Source organism: Hetaerina americana, unplaced genomic scaffold, assembly GCF_022747635.1.
Source record: "Hetaerina americana unplaced genomic scaffold, ioHetAmer1.1.p SCAF_1, whole genome shotgun sequence".
Classification (NCBI taxonomy): Eukaryota; Metazoa; Arthropoda; class Insecta; order Odonata; family Calopterygidae; genus Hetaerina; species Hetaerina americana.
The window spans coordinates 101,806,348-101,824,347 of record NW_027286069.1 but is presented as its reverse complement, the minus strand read 5'-3'; the positions used below and the strand labels follow the sequence as shown (position 1 = coordinate 101,824,347).

At 41.4% G+C, this 18,000-nt stretch overlaps 1 protein-coding gene across 1 annotated transcript in view; it reads right to left on the bottom strand.

Annotated features, from left to right (window-relative positions):
- Positions 1 to 13,524: 13,524 nt before the first annotated feature.
- N (neurogenic locus Notch protein) overlaps positions 13,525 to 18,000 on the bottom strand; it is a 232,379-nt gene continuing 227,903 nt past the window's right edge. The window contains exons 25-26 of the mRNA XM_071594212.1: positions 17,121 to 17,366; positions 13,525 to 16,656 (exon numbers count right to left, since the gene is read on the bottom strand). Of these exons, the coding sequence (XP_071450313.1) occupies positions 15,097 to 16,656; positions 17,121 to 17,366 (1,806 nt within the window). The 3' untranslated portion in view covers positions 13,525 to 15,096. The remainder of the gene's footprint in view (positions 16,657 to 17,120; positions 17,367 to 18,000) is intronic.

Genomic DNA, 18,000 nt, shown 5'->3' with positions numbered 1-18,000 from the left:
CACACTTTCACTGCAGGTTTCATTCCCCACTTCAGTTGGTTTGTCGTCATCTAATTCTTCATCATCCAATCGTCCATTGTCATTTAGTTCAATACTCTCATCACCACTTTCACATACACAATTCTTTTATGAATTGAAAGGTAGTTTTCACCACACTATATATATAACCAACTTGGACAAAAACCAAAACGACCTGTAACACTGTCCTACCTCATGAATGATCGCATTCAAACTAAGCTTATCGTAAAGGACCTGCGTACCCACCAATAGAAAAGCTCAGAATATGACTTATCATGTAATAGGATCATCCTTTTCATTTTAAGCCTCATTGATCATTTGAAGAAAAGCAAACTTAAGGATCAGAGTAGGTTCATCTCCATGACCAATATTGGAGGTAGAAGTTCATGAATCTTCTTATTTGTGCTTGAATAAATACCCTAGGATATCAATCTGGGAATGGGGTTGGGAAGAGGACACCATTTTCAGCATTAGTCTACTATAAGAGAAAGACACCAAGGGGTCACTCAATTTAATATTCCATTTGATGGATGGACTACTCCATTATAGCATGTGGCACCCAAGTAGGGATCAGGATATCTGAGAAAAGTTATGCCATCACTGTGATTCGAACCCAGGCTTTCAGCATGGGAAGCCAATACACTATCTGCCGCACCAACCTGATCTCCATTGAAGTCATGCTATTTGGCTAGTTGCAAATTTTTCTAAAATATTTGATATTACGCAATGATTGTTATAAGTGTCAATTTTTTTACCAGGTCAATTACATGGCATCAGTTTTAAATAGCATACATAACTCAACTATGAATCTTCACTTCGAATGAATTTTAATTTAAGTAAGGGTACATGAAAAGAGATACTTGCCAAGTAACTGCTCCAAACATTTGATACACATACCTGTATTACATTAATATTCCTTCTAGAATGCGACATGGTAGTCTAGAAAACCAAAATTTTACATACTGTTTAGTGATCCCTGGAATGAAATCCTGATCATATTTGGATAAGTCTGAAATTAAAATAAAAATATTATGTGGTATACATTAATTGAGGAAAACAATATTATAGGACAGAGATATGATTTGAAAGTTCCCAATCACTAGATTCTAGAGTTTCACATGGGCTAAGAGAGTTCATTGTGAGCTGTACAATCATCATCATATTTCAAAAAATCTCTTCCGATAGATTAAAACAAAATAAATTGACGATGAGGGTGGGTGAAACACATTCAAGCCCACCTGGAATATGCAGAGCAACATCCAGCAATCCCATTGGCCCACTGGAGTGGCTCAATCTTCCTTCACTCCGACATTCACTCCTCGTCTTCGTCCACAGCCACGAACAGAATGCTTCCAGAGAGCTCCACTCTCACCCCACTTGACAGAAGGAAGGCTGCCGCCAGGAATAGAAGAAAGCAATTTAGTGAAATAGGCTAGATATAGGAATGTAGGAAATGGAGAGCTGGAAGATGCAGGCACGGGCAGTTTCGGAGAGCTAGCGAGTGTAATGGGAGACTATGACCGCCAGGGACAGGAAGGGGATGAGAGGGAGGAGCGTTAGGATGAGAGAGCAGGAGACAAGAATGAAAGAGGGGTAAAACTCCACTTTAAATGACTTTGCTGATTAGTGCGTTGGAATGGTGAAATGAGTGAAGGAGGAGGGACGGGATAAGTGTGTTGGGCTGGAGGTGCTTTCACGTTGACCTATCCAATGGCTTCCCACGTGGGAGGTGAAATGGAAATAAGTGGTAGGGTAGGAGTGATTTCAATGAGCATGGGTGCATTGAACCATGGCAAATGCAGTACAGTGTGGTTCAAGCCAAGTCCCAAGTTAGTAGGCTGCCCTATTAAACATAGTTAGTTGGGTCTACTGTAATTGACATCTTAATTTTACCCACGGCTTTTGGGGGACAGTGATGTGGGCCATTTCATTAAGTCTCCTTATTGTGGACAAGGGTGGGATGGCCCGTTCTGAGAGTATTTCCTACTGAGATAGCTTTTACAGTATTTTTCGAAGCTTACTTGTCAGCTTTATATACGGCTGGTAGTTAAGTATTGTGTTTTGATTGGATAGTCCTTTTTCATGCACTGTTCAATGGATATCCATCGTCCATGTTGATCTTTCTTAGTCTTGAACAAGAAAGCTACGAAAAATACCTTCGACCTGAAGACACAGGCAGGTTTGCCAGCAAAACTGTCGTCACCAAAAGAAAACCAACATGGATGGAGAACCCAGGAATGCAAAGACAAGCATTACAATTATTTGTTACTTAAAAATTTATTAAATTAAAAATAACACTTCATTAGAAGGAATTTTCAGAGTTTCAATTTGAAACCACAATATATCACTCATGTTGAATGAGTTTCGTATTTGTTATAAAACATTAAACCATTACCATTGGGATTTTATATGAAATTTCTGATTTATGATAAATTATGTGGATGTTATGATTTCTAGTTGAATATGAGTCAAAATTGCTATTTGCATGAAAGATATGAATATTATTAATGGTTAAGACAGACATGGCAAATATATATTACAAAGGAATAGTAAGAAAATTAATTTTTTTGAATAAGGGCCTATATGGTTGAAGATAACTTTGCACAACAAACGCCCAGAACACTATTTGATACAACAACAACATGTACATCCTTATGCATGTTGTACACTGCTTTGTACAATATGCATACAGATGATCCCCAGAACACTATTTGATATGATTCCCTTGGAGAAAAAAGAATGATACACGAGTTTTAATACCTCTAGAGACTTTGCAGGATCCAAATAGTTTACATCAAAGTGTGCAGTTCAAAACATTATTAGCATCAATATTTCACGCAGGAGTAAACACAGACATTGGTATTAAATGCATAAATAATTATTTCTTGTTGACATTGAAATCAATATCCTCTTGAAATATTGCACGATCAAATGCGAGGACCTGTGTCTTTTTGCAGAACTAGTACATAAGGATGCTGAGACTTTGATAGTTTCACCTAAAATGAAAGTTAAAAATTTACTTAGTACAGTGAACTTTAGAGATTTAATTTATGTTTCTATTGAAATTTTGTCAAAATGCATTTTATAAGAAGGAACTAGGCAAAAATCGATGTATTAAAAATTAATCCATCTCGAAAAAGGCAATTCTTATTGAAATAATTTTTCATTACAAAGAAAAGGTGATAGAATGATAAGGGCAACTTAAGCATGACAATTGCCCATTATTTAGAGTAATGTAAATTTTCATTAGCTTTTAGAATGATTTATTCATCTCATAGAGAAAATCAAGTTCTTGACATAACATTTACTTTGGGTAAAAATACTTTTGTTAAATTTTGGTGAAGAATTAAAGCTAATTCTGATTTTACTGAAATTATTTTAATTTGGTTTAACTAAATAATTTTAAAAATATATTACACACAAACTAAGCAGGGGGTGGGGTAGTCCGATGGGTAGCATGTTGGTTTACTGCCCTGGGGGCCCGGATTTGATTCAGTGATGCCTCTTGAGACCCCCTGCCCTTCATCCATGCTGTGGGATTTTTCAGGTACCAGGTCTTTCTGGGAAACCACAGTGGCACAATAAAAGGAACTGGCCCCCATTATTACCCTGTTTATTAGAGAATGTCACAAAATCCAGCTTACTGAAGGTGAGGTCTATATAAAAGCCAACCTACGAGTTCATTAATGTTGTTAGATAACCTGAATGAAAATAAATCCCAGTCAGCAGAAGCTTAGTATGTTCTATGGTTTCACCCAAATCCATGATACTAAAAGTCAAATTGGAAAACAATTTGAAATTCAAACTAACCAAATGATTAAACATGAGTAACCACAGTGATCAGTACAAAGATCGATTTTTATAAATATGAGAGTGCAGCTTACCTCACAAAGGCCTAAGGAATGTGGGATTAAAAAGTTTGACAGAATACCTCCCAAACTGTTGCAAAGGTGATTGAGAATTAGGGCATTGTGCCAAAATTAAGGAATTATGGAGATCTGGCAGTTCATTTCCTTGGGCTGCCTATGGTTTGCATGTTGAGCACCATAAAAATAATAGAATGGCGGTGAAGCTGGGAATTTTCCAAAGTCACCAGGAATCAGGCCTGGCCATTCAGAGTAAAACTGAATCATCTAATTCCTTGGCTATCACACATCTCAGAAGAAAGAATTGCATGCTAAATTTCCTTCATAAGAAAAAATTAAGTTAATGAGGGAATTTGAAAAATTACTTTTTTTCAATAATTAATAAGATATCAACATTCCTGCATCATTGGGATGTAACAAATTGGGCTTTTTTTTGTTACTAAGACACTAAAATACAGCCACCACTTCTCAATCTTGCCAAAAAAGAATACCTGAAATTACACACTACATACAATAAATCCCTCCATTCCGCCCAACATCCCTAGTATATTCCTACAGTCACCCCTCTTATTTTATTTTTTTATTTAGTATTAGTCCGAAAACAGCACATTTTGGCCTTTACATCGAACTATTAACAACGATAACAATGGTCACATTCACAAACACCCAAGCCCTAGGTGTAGGAAAACTCACCCAGGCGGGAATCGAAACCGCGAACCTTGGAATGGCAGACGAGGACATTACCCCGCCGCCACCGGGGTCTTCCCCTAAAGATACTCAATCTGGCTTGAATGCGTGGAAATTAATTTTTGATTGAAAGGAGAATGCGATGTATTTCCACAAAACTTTTATTTGCTACATCTTACTTCAACACACAAGCGTCATCTTAAGGTACAAAAGGATTATGACTATGCATTGAATCTAGTTGTCGCAAATGTAGAGTTTTGAGGAAAATGCATAATATTTTATTCTCGGCTCTATGACAGCATCAACGTTTACACCATTTCTACTGGCTAAGACAAAATATAAATAATTCATCATCGTACTTATAAAACTTAGGATGTAAGGGGAAATATTTGGCAAATTGTACAGCCAGAGCAACCTTAAGTTATAAGATTTTACCAATATTTTCTCCTCTCGGCAGCAGGTTTGCATTTATTCAGGACATTTTCCTACAATAGGCGGTTAGATGAAATGACGAGCGGACCTTGACATGTTTCGGCCTCATCTAAAGTTATCTGCAGAGGAAGCAATTTAAAATTTGTATTTTTTTAAGACTGACAAAATTAAGGAATTGTTGGCTTATTTCACCGAGCTCAAACTCGCCGGGACGGTTGCTTTGTTTCCCTTATTCCTGGGAAAAACTTCCAGTCGCTCGAAAACCCGACGGTATTTTTGAGAGCACAGCCTCTGTGCTTGGATGGCGAACGCGATACTAATTACGGTGCCACCTTCGCGTACGACGTTATGAACTACAAAATTCAGGTTGAATTTTTATCCACTTAACACGCGATCGAATCTGCAGTCCCTCCCTGGAAGCTACCGCGGCCGTAATTTTAAGCTCAGTATTGCCGAGGATCAACAATATTTGTAATTTTAGGGGAGGAGGCCTAAAGCCGAGGTCAATAGCGCCATCAGGGGTGGATGAGGAAGGGTGGAGAGAAACCCGACGTCGACAGGAGTCCACTCCTAACGGAAGGCGCCAAGAGGTCCGCAGTTTAACGTCCCAAACGACGGACGGTGTACTCACTCGAAGTGCTCTCCACAAAGCACCTTCATCGTAGGGATCGAGACACAACTGTAAAATACCTGCCACCTGTAGGATTCAAACTAGGACCATCTGGGTGGGAAGCCAGTGCGTTACCCACCGCACCGTTCCGATGCCCAGTGATGACAATTACGGGACCATAATTAATACCTCCCCAGGACAATAACCAACGACAATTTAGCCAAGCTGAAGATCGGATTTACTGCGTACTCCAACCCTTTTCTCGGTGTATGTATATACGGAGGCCAGCAAGAGAAAGTATACTTTAAAATAATTTTTGTAGGCAGACTACGGACGTAACAACATGCAACCGTCAATTTTGGAAAGTGGCCCTATGATAAAGGTAATCGAAACCTGACAATTAGAAACTCGATAAACTAAACACGTTTATGAAGAAGCCTAATCTACCACTTTTTGTTTGCAAGCGGGCTAGTATGAAATCGCCACTCACCAATGATATAGAGCTGCCCGTGATTTCAACAGCTTAGTCTTCTCCAGAGTAGCTTGACTATGTGCCCTCGCAGGTTCACGAACTCCTGGATAACGATGAGCTCCGATCACCTGTCTCTTCCCCGCTCTCAACGCGAACTGGCGAGGTCAAATGCCCGTCGTCAAGCAATGGGGGAACTTCGGGGGGAAGGCGGGGGTGGGCGGGACTTCGCACAAGAGAGAGTGAAATCGAATTGGGACGATGGAAAGAGAGGCGGATGGTATTGTTCGCCCATTTCAATTCCGAAAGTGCGCATTTCGCGTATCTTCGGAGGGCTTTGCACTGGAGGGAACTGGAGTCATGCAGCTAACCTCTCTCTCCCTCGACGAAAGCTTGAGTGCCGAGTGTGCGCACAGCTGCCTGCAAGACCACCAGCCCACAATGCAATGCGTGCCCCTCCAGAAATGCGCGCGTGTCATTAAACGAGCCGTCGTGTGACCATTCAGTGAATTCAGACTTGGGTCCAATTCTTAGTCCATGACTATACAGAATCATGCCATAACACACATACATGTAAGTAAATGAGCCCAATGATGATACTAATGCCCTGCCACCCGGTAAATAATTTGCAAGTTCCAATTAAATTGACGATAAATTGCTGTAAGGAAAATTTCATCAAGAACTCGGTAAAATAAATATGTTGGCAGCAACATATTTATCATATTCTTCAGGAGGTAGCATGAACCTGAATATTTCCTTATTTTTCTTTGAGTTTATCACATAAGGGCATGGCAACTTGTGCATAGCGGGGAGGGTGGTCTGGATGGAGGGTCGGAGGAGAGGGGGAGGGAGGGTTGAGGCACAGGTGAAGCAGCATTGCCAATCCCGCCTCGGAAGTGCGATGAGTCAACTGCGTCCCATCCGACGGACTGTGCAGTGCACTGAGATATCCTGGGGTAGCATTCACTTCCTCTTTTGCGGTGTATCTATCATCTCTTTGGTTGATCTCAATCTCCCTACCCTCATGTGGGTAGGGGGATTGAGAATTCTCCCGCAGTATCCCTGCCTGTCGTAAGAGGCGACTAAAAAAGCGGGGAGACATACACGAAAACTAACCCATTGTAAGAAAGCTTCCAAACAGTCTAGTGGGTTTACTGTCTACGTACGACCATACCATCCGGCCTGAGATCCCCATGGGTGTTTGCCGCGCCTGGAGACCCGCAAGTGAGAGAAGGGGATCCCGGAGGGTGAGCACTCTGCTTCCCAACCCGGTTTTGGAAATCGGTTAGGGACCAGGGAGCAATATTCCTCTTCGGCCCTAGATTTCGTGAAAACGGGTGTATCAGTCAATTGGCATTCGTCACGATAATATATTTTGAAATACGATTGAAGTGGGACCTCTTTTTTCCGAAATTCTTTCATTGGGTCCTCCAAAGTAATCGCTTCAAAAACCAAGCATAACGTTTTTGAACATTTCAATGCATGATACGAAGAATGGAATGAAAAAAAAATCGTGCCTAGCCCATTACAATGCAATCAAAATTAGAATTCACAGTTTATTATACAAGTGCAAGTAAGAGCATACTGGTCTGAATGTGAGAGCATAGAGACCATTATGCTCTCACATGCCCTTTGTCCACCAACTATATGGCAACAATTAATGGCTTCATTATGGCTTTCTAATCAAAATTTTGATCGACAGTATTTCAGTGTGACATTGCTTGTCGTATCAAAAGAGGATGAGATGAAGTCAAAATGTGGCTAATCATTTTCGGAGAAACTTGGTAGTTGAAACTAGGCGAGGATTATGTCTCGGCGCCGTAACACGGTGCATCTGTGATCAATATTTAGGTTGCCCCGAAGGACTTTGAGAGAACCGCATATTTATGGTGCCATTTCCATCGGAATTCTCCAGATATTTGGCCATTGAAGCCATTCCCTTTCGGTGAGAGGTTCAATTAGGCATTGTAGGCTTATTTCCATGTTTAGTTATGCCGCTATATTTAATCCAAATATCTAAGTATATCTATTACAAAATATTTACTTCCTCGATGACACTGTGCAAGTACTTGTACTGTTTTCTTAACTAAAGATGATTGATGACATTTGGTAATAACCTTAATTTACTTTTTCATTCTAAAAATTTTACTTCATTTAATCTGCTTTATAGTGTTAAGGTTACCACCTCTCGAATATCCGGTAAAAATAAAGGTTTATCACTTTTTAATTTATCAAGGAAGTCTAAATTTATTCTGCGGTGGAGGAAATAATTTGTTTATCAATTAAGTCGTGATTTTTTACCTAAGAGGCGCCCAGCCATCTCGAAGACTTTCGGTGTATACTTTTCAGGGTGGGAGCAAGAATTACGTAAATCTGAATACTAGTATTGACGAAGAAATGACACTGCGGTCGAACAATGCTATTCTGATCACTTATTTTTCGTGGAAAAAATTACATCTTAAATCCACCCATTCTAAACTTGATCCCTTCATCTATTGACGTAATCTCTCCTACTGTAATCCGAGGGGGTAATAATACATTTCCACATCATTGCTAAAGAGACGTCCTTCCAATTTATGCAAGAGATTTAATCTATAATTTAACCTTCGTCCAGGGAGTAATTTCCAGCCCAGCTGCTCTATCTAATATTTTGGATACGCTACTAAGCTTATCATAACAACGTTTTACATATCTAGCTCCTCTACGCTGCACGCGATCCAGTTTGGAAATTAATCTAACTTCGTGAGGATCCCATATACTTGCAGCACATTCTAAATGAGGCCTAACCAACGGCAGATAACGTTTCTCTTTGACCTTTTCATCACATTTACCTAGAATTCTTCCAATAAATCCTGATTTTTTGTTGGCTTGCCCACATATTCCCCGTGTGTTTCGCCCAGGAGAGGTCGCGAGTGACGGTAACGCCTAGGTATTTAATCGAGTCTACGCATTCCATTTCTATGATTTATGTCTACGCACTTGCGAGGTAAGATGGAAGGATAGCGGGGATTATTGGAGCAATAGTCAGTCATCACCAACACTTACTTTAGGCACTCCAAAAGACGTAAGTATGCATGAAAAATACTGGATCACTCTGAAAGGTATCAGTTAGATTATATTGTGGTTAGACAAAGATTTAGGAACAGCGTGATCAATTTTCACAGGTTACCGAGAGCGGATGTGGACTCATCACAATTTAGTTTTTATGCAGCGACCGATTCAAAAAGAAAAGGCAAGGTAGGCGGGTCAGGAAATAGAATTGAGATGTATCAACTGGATTGACAAGAAAGGAGTATCAGCAGGCTGAATTTAAGAATTTTCTAGAGCGTAATATACCTAATCTGATGACCTTCTACTGAAGAAGGAAGAATAGTGGAAGAAAAGAGAAAAAACCCTTTGAAATAACTCCAGTATCACTAAATTTAAACTTCAAAGCCTCTACATTACTCACTCGCTTGACTCATTATGACATGAACGGAGCATAAAAAGAGAACGAATTAAGGCTCGGGTTACTGTTGATCGGAAGTAAAATCTCAGTGCAGCACATTACTAATTTCAAATTCTTGCAGATGTTGTCAATATCAATTTAGAAGTATCTTTAATAAACAGGCAAACCATTATTAGTCAACTGTCGGGGGAAAGGGGGGGGGTGGCTTGAATAATTATCTTAAATAGCTAGTGGAGTTTTTTCTGTTAGTTAAGCAGGTCAGTGGCATCAATTTGCACGATAAAATAGCCTTCGTTGAGCCTAAAGAATTTTTTTATTCATTTAAATTATAACTTTCACTGTGGTAACCTACCCCTTGTTTCTAAATTTAGCATTTCGATAGAATTAGGATGGCTTCCAGTGGGCCTTCTGTCGCGATGCACGCCTGCCGGTATGTCCGTGGCTCTAAGTATCCGCCGTATCGCTGCGTTGGAGGGTATCGTGATTGAGCTTCGGTCTAAGGTTGCTCTTCCGCAGAAGGGCCTGACTCTGGGTAGAGTGGCGAAAACTCGCCACGCCAATGGGGCCGCACGGATTCGTCCGAATTTAACATGCGGTGCCATTCCTGAAACCGGAGGATTGGATTGGGGTTGTTTCGCGCAGTAGTGGGGGAAAGTTAACGCGGCGGCGAGGGGGGGGAGATGCGAAGGCAAACCTCATCCCCGTCTCCAACAGTCATCAGGTGCTATGGAGGATAGCCCAGCGGTATCTGCAGCCCCTAACTCCGACCCTGTGAGAGCACCACCCAGAAGGCACCGTCAGAGTGGTAAGGGCGGGATTCTAGTGATGGATAGCAGTGACGTCAGACCTGTGATGCTCCCATTGCGAGAGAAGGCAGACCAGGAGGGTGTAAGCCAGCGCCTGACGACACGGTGCATTCCTAGTGGCGGCGTTCTCCAGGTGACGACGGCGGTCGGAGCGGTGGCTGTAGGCATGAAGTGTACCAGGCTGTGGGTCGTAGCTCATGTTTGCGTCAACGATGCCGTCGGCCGTGGAATGAAGAGATTCTGAATCCCTTCCGGGAATTGAACTCGGAAGAGAAGCAGGTGGGTGGTGTCGGGGGAGGGGGGGGTTGATGTGACGCTCTCGATCTGCAGTCTTGTCCCAAGGATTGATCGTGGACCTCTGGTTTGGAGCCGAGTGGAAGGCATCAATGAGAGGTTGTGTGCTTTCTGCAGGTATATCGGGGAGTCCTTCGTCGACCTTCAGCCGGCTATCCAATCGTGTAGGAACCCCCTGAACCGTTCTGGTGTCCACTACACGTCTGAGGCTGCCAGTTGTGTAGCGGGTAGGATATTCTATTGCAGCAGGGGTTTTTTAGATTAAAGTGTAGGTCAGGGTGTAGGTCAATTAGTGGGTCTCTAAAGTCTCCATTGCCAAATTACGCAGCTTTAAATGGAGTGAGGTTCAGTGCTAGCAATAGTTTACTTAACACGAATCAGATAGCATCAGACGGAAAATTTTGCAAGGGATTCAGAATAAGAAGACGAACCTCGTCAAAAATTCAAAAAACTGTAATGTCAAGGGAACATTAACTGTATTGGTAAACATAACAGTTTCAGTTTAACTTTGTAGGATTCCTTCATGATGAGGGTAAAAAAGAAACTTTACACTTCCACAATAAAGATTTAATATTTCACGACCATGGTTTCAATGCTGAGCATCATTATCACCTGATGATGATGCTCAGCATTGAAACCATGGTCGTGAAATATTAAATCTTTATTGTGGGAGTGTAAAGTTTCTCTTTTACCCTCATCTGTATTGGTGGAACATTGCCGAAGTTTAAAAAGCAGAGTCACATAATATCATCACGTGGGATCTAGAATCAGACAAAATGGAACGAAGTGGCGACTAGTTTCCTGACCCCCTGTCTCGTAGCCATGAGGTCCGAGAGGAGGGTTTGAAATTATTCGCATTTCGCCGACGCCAAGGAATGTCCCTCCAATGGCCTTCTTCCTACCTTTTTATTCAATATTATGGCAATCCCTCGCTGGCTCTCGTCTCCTCCGCTGTATATTATTCTAAAACTACCATTCCATTAATCCCCGCTATCCTTCCATCTCACCTCGCATTGACCCAAAATATCTATATTTTCTCTTTCCATCTTTCGCTTTATATTCTATAATTTTCCTGTCCTTAACATTGTCCTAACATTCCCAGCTCCCATTCTAACGAATTCAATCTTCTGTGCCGCTGCTGTCGAAATTGCTTGGCAAGGGTTTCGTGAGATGGCCGCAGAAGCATTGCCTCTCCCGCTGCCGGGCACGATCCAGACCAGGTAGTTGTCAGGACTCATTTTTTCTCTACTGTCCATCATATCAATCTTGGGATTAATAATTGAGGTGGTTTCCCGTTGCCTATCTCAATAGTGTTTTTAACGTGACACCATCACTAGATGGCCGCCACAGTGGGATCAGAGACTACCTTTCGTCTGGGTCCTAACCTTCGACATATCTGGCATGGGTGCTATCAGGAGCAATTATCATTGTTCCCGCCAGCATAGTCTAGGAGTCATCGGAACGCACAAGACCTTCCACCACGTTTAGCCGCACACCCTAACGGTGGCTTGCAGGATACTAAACTATCAAATGAATATAAATAGGTTGTAGTCTAAGGGAGGGATTCTCTGAATAAGGGCTTTCCGTTCCTTTTTTTAACCTCCATTGTCAAACAAAAATGTATCGCTAAGGCCTTACTTACCCGCAAAAAAACTAATAAGCCACATCCTTTCAAATTATTGTCGTAGAGGAGTATAGCCTCCTCATATCCCAATTTGGTCGCAGCATTGGAACTTAGAACGAAGGGGCAAATAGTTTCCTGACCCCCTGCCTAGTAGCTGTAGTCAGGGAGGCGGGTTTGAAATTCTTCGCATTTCGCCGACGCCAAGAAACGTCCCTCCTGACAGGTCCAAAGCCGAGTTATCGCCGGGCGATTTAAGTTCCGAAATTGCCCTCTGAATTGTGTAGGTTTTAAGTTACGCCGTCAAATTTCTCACGTCAAGGTCTTTCACTAGAGGAAAAGAAAAATGTAACAACCATGGCCCCCATTTAACTTGATGGTTCACAAGTAATGGAATTGAGGCCTTGTTTTTAGACGATAGCGATTTTAGCAAGTAAGTGTTAAGCTCGATTATTACTATTGAAGCGGCTAGTTCTATGACGAGAGGCATACAAAAACACACTTGGCAGACTTCGCATTTCGGTCAAAGGATCCCGGGCATACGAAGTATGGTAGTGGCTTTTGGCGAACGGGCCCCGACTTCAGTGCGAGTCAGGGCTCGGCGCGGCGTGTCAGACCGGCGCGTGTACTGATGAAAGCCATCAGAATTCGATGCATGGTACGTGCGATAGCCGCAAGGGTTATGTGAGGGTAAGGAGACGTGGAGTAGGGGAGGTATCTCGTGAAATTCTCATCCGCAACTCAATCAGCATTTCTTGATATCCGAAAAATAATCTGAACAGTGGACAATAATTGAAATGCAAACGCAGAGTGAAATTTTCCGATTTCACCCTTGATATAAAACATTACTACAGAACCAAACAGCAGAAGCTAAAAATTATCCATAAAAATATGCCATCTCAATCTAAGTAAATGATTTAATAAAAAAATTTTATTTTAAATTCTACTGTTTGAAAGATTTTTAATAATGTATCTTAACGGGAACTAAATTTTTCTTCAACAACAATGAGTGTATTTCAGCCTTCAATACCTAGGTATTGAAGGCTGAAATAACAACCTACTTCTTAGCCTCTTGCATGCAGTAAGTTCCCATTTTTTTCTCCCTCCAGTGTCAACACAGCAATTAATAAGGGTGATAAAAATTTCAACATATGAGATGTAATGGATATACAACTATAGGGGGCATGGCCCCCATGGCCCTTCCCTTAGATTCACCCCAAGGTGGTCAAAGGTCAAATTATTTCAGGATACCACAAATGAAAAATAATTTCTAATACAAATACATTTTATTTTCGTATTCTAAAATACAAACTGATCACCATGAATATGTCTGGCAGGGCCATCATTAACTTATTCTCTCATTTCATGGATTAACATTGCAGAGCACTTTTTTTTACAATTATAAAAGAAAACAATTCTTTTGGCAAAGACGGAACTATTAATGATCTTAAAATTTTAACCAACACTATATATAAGAGCATATGAAAGAAGCACGAAATTTACAAATACAACTTTACATTCTTGCAATGTGGACATATTTTTGAATTTCTGTTATCACATAAAGCCTTCTGCTTTTTGACTTTGATAAAGAAACTTATACCAATATATTATTTTACTCATTTGATCATTATCAGTTCCAACAGAATATATCATAACAAAAACTAAAAAACTGAAGCCACAGATACTGACTGTCCACAAAACAGGAGTTTTTGTAATTGATCATCTTTCCAAATTTCTTGATTATGAAAATAAACACAATTATACTCAGGAATGAACTGCGAAAACAGGAATAAACTGCAAAAATAAATATGTACACAACAGACTTTAAACAAGCGTCATTTAAAATGTGCCCCAGAAGATTCATAAGATTGTAAGTTTCATAAAAATTTTGATGCCTAAAATGAAACTTTTTAATAAGAATTGCAGTCAAAAGTTATATATAAAATTTTGAGGAGTAGAAGAAATTAAAATCATGATATACATGCAAATTAAAAAAAAGAGAGTATTTAGCCCATATCCTAATAAGTACAAACCTTACACAGGCTATTTTTTGGGGAATGATGGCCTAAACACATCTACACACTATTTGTACAGCATAAAAAATAAGTATTTACAATGAAATTCCTAAAGTAATTCAAAAATCAGAACACTATCAAGGAATATTCTTGACATGTTGTACCTTTGTCTCTTATAATTTTTTTTTTAGATAATAACAAATAGGTATCTCCTTAGAAATAAAACAGGGCAATGAAAGGTGCTTCCATTTCTATTCCTCTTAAATCTTGAAGGCACAATACAAAGGCACATTTCCTACACCAGCACTCACTCCTCACCTGCTGTTTGGCAGTGATCGAACACTGTCTCTGAATCAATTACATCTCTTATGAAAAATAAAATTATGTCATGTAATGAAAACCATGAACTTTCACGCATTACAGTCACTCGGATGAACTACTTAAAATTGTAACAAGCACATGCACACACAACACTCACATACAAATCGATGACACAGACTTGAGCACTCGAGTATGGAATCAAATAATTCCATCTGCCTAATGAGATTCAGACGTGTAGGTGGGGAAGAGTTTAAAGAGTCACTTTTTTCAATACAAAAATAATCAAGAGCTTCATCACAGTCCTCTCTCATCATCAGCATCATGTTGCAGACTTATCAAAAGAGTTCATGGCAACAGTCATACTATTTTACACATGAATTAACTTCCTGGCAAGGATAAGGCACCTTACAAACAGAAAAAAACTCATCAGTAGGCCAATCAAATAGTCTAGGCCAATGTCACTTGAGAACCCAAACTGCAACCTGCAGCAATGCAATTTACACTTTTCTTTATATATATATGGCCTCTTGTTGTTTCTGATGTGTAGCCTGGGAGGGTGGATGAGATGCATAAACCGGGCTGGACACACCTTCCGACCAATCAGAGTTGGACCTCGGAGACGATGAGGACCAATGCCCAGGAGACTCTGGAGAAGGTGTGGGGAAGTTCTCAGGGGGATGTAATAAACTGTGGTGGCTGTACTGTGCCGGATGTGTTGGGGTACCAGGGCTCCCTGCCACGCCATTGGCACCCTCGCCCTGAGAGTGCTGAGAAGGGGGAGTCAGGTAGTGAGGATAGTAAAGATGGTGTTGTTGCTGACGGGGATTGGCCTGCAACCCTCCATTGGTCACTGCATGTGGCTGACCTGGCTGGAGTATTGTCTGCTGTTGAGATTGCTGTTGAGGAAGGTTGTACCCCTGTTGCTGTTGTTGCTGCTGCTGTTGCTGTTGTTGCTGCTGCTGTTGTTGCTGCATGGCAGCTGCTTCTGTGGGGAAGTCCCCAAAGGGCCCAACTGAAGTGCCCGCAGCCATGGATGCCATTGCCTGCTGATGAGTTGCAGCCCTCAGTAGGGCAACATGGCCACCAGTTGGTCGTGCCTTGGCTGGCGATGGCTGTCTTGGGACCTGTTGGGCCGGAGGGGGCGACCCAAGATATGCGGCCACTTGACCTCCAGATGGAGATGTCACCCGCAGATGTTGTTGCTGTGGTGGTGGGGGTGGGGGAGGTGGGGCCCCTCCGACTGCTTGGTAAGCTCCGTAGTACTGACCGTCTTGAGCTGCATTGGCAGCAGCCACTGCCTTCATGCAATCCTCGTAAGAGGGAGGCTGTTTCGCAGGAACAGTCATTCCTGGAACACTGGCATTGCCGATCCCATTGCCTACGCTGGATACAGCCACTGCGTACGCACCAGCTGCACCATCGAATGGACCAGGAGTCGCTGCCGTGGCATCTGGAAGGCTACCCACAGTGCGCGGTGAGCACAGCGATGGCGGCGACTCAAGGGAATGAGCCGGGGAAGCACCAGATGAGGACGGGGACCCAGATGAGAGAGATGCAGCTGCAGCAGTCTCTGCTGCCCTCTGGGCCTCTGATGCACTTGGCCTCTTCTTCTTTGTGCTTGGTTTCCGTCTGACAACAGCACCCGATGGGGCAGCAGCCCCACCTGGGATACCGGCATCTCCTTCTCCTGGACTTGATGGCGATGCAGTGGCTTTTGGTCTCTTTTTGGACTTGGAGCCTCCGTTGGCTCCACCAATTCTTCCTCCTACGACGGTGGGACGAGACGGAGCTCCCGCGGCACCAGCAACGGAGGTTGCTGGGAGAATGGACCCATTTCCAGCAACGGCATGTGCCTGGGAGTGTGTGTGGTGGTGGTGATGGTGGGTGGGAGGGCGTGGCACATGCTCGTCAAGTAGGCGAACCATGTCATGATGGAGACGCTCCTGAGCCACATCCCTGGGTAGACGGTCCATATGGTCAGTGATTTCACGGTTGGCAAGATGATCAAGGAGTGCACGGCAAGCCTCATAACTGCCCTCCCTTGCAGCAAGGAATAGAGGTGTCTCATCCTTTAAAAGAGAAGACAATTGAAATTTAAACATTTATTTGTGAGTAATCCTGAAAATACAGTAAGCCCCAGGATGGATTCTATAAATAGGTCAAGACAGATGATATCTGTAAATATGCTTCTGATTTGAACTGGATGTTATGCCATAATTTCCCTCACAGTTATATTCCAATACGTATTTCCAAGCTGAATGTTAAATAAGACTATTTTCAAAGGATATAAAAATTATAAATCATTACATACACCATACACTATCTTCTCAATTTCCATTAAATATTATTTTTAATTTTGGAATATTTTTAGCATATTTTAATCATAGTAATTCAATTTACAACATGCAAGCATCATAAAACCTTATGTAGGCCATTTTCACATAAGGCAAAGTGGAGAGAGCAGATTTGAAACAAATTTTTCAAACACAGCACACTAGGTAGGATATACAATTGCAATCACATTCAAATTTACCTTGTCATCCTGAGCATCTCGATTAGCACCATGAGCTAGCAATGTATTGACTGCATCAACATTGTTGACAGCAGCCGCCCAATGCAAAGCAGTCTTGCCACCATTATCAGCAGCATTTATATCTGCGTCTGCATTTATGAGATCTTCCACCATGCCCTCAATGGCTAGACGGGCTGCCAACACGAGAGGAGTTGTGCCGTCAAGCATCCTGGCATTCAAGTTTGTGGCTCGGTTACGTAACAGGATCTGTTAATAAAACCAATCAAAAGGTCGTCAATTAAATTATCTCCAAGATGAAATTTGTCTGTTCTCAAGCTTGCACAAAAAAGTACACCTGGTAATTATGTGAATATGCACAATCAATTGAATTAAAGTAAAGTCTTCAAAATTAACCCCCCTCAATTTAGATTAAATACCTCTGTACAAAGAAAGTTGTTTTACCCATCTTTCTTTCTATAGAGATATTTAGTGTATAACCATGAAATTTGACCCTTTACAAATTAACTGAGTGGTGCTCTTAAAACCAATTTTAAAACCTCAAAATGAAAACATTTGTACAATTCACAGGTATTTTAGCATGAAATTCAAATTTCTCACCCATTGATTTTTTTCATTTCCACATATTATGAAAGCAATTTATACCTTGGAGAGATTGAAGTTGGAAAAAATGAGATAAAAACTAACTTATGGAAAATTTAACGATGTCATACAGTCTCACAGTTGCAGCTTCCTAATGATGATCGGTTCATTGCAAGCATTGAGGAATTCCCATTTCATCACACGCAAGCTTGTTTCCACTTATCAACAATAAAATGGCAAGCTATTGTTTAAGTTTACATAGTTTTACTGGTAATTATCGCAATTTCTGTGGTCAGGAGTT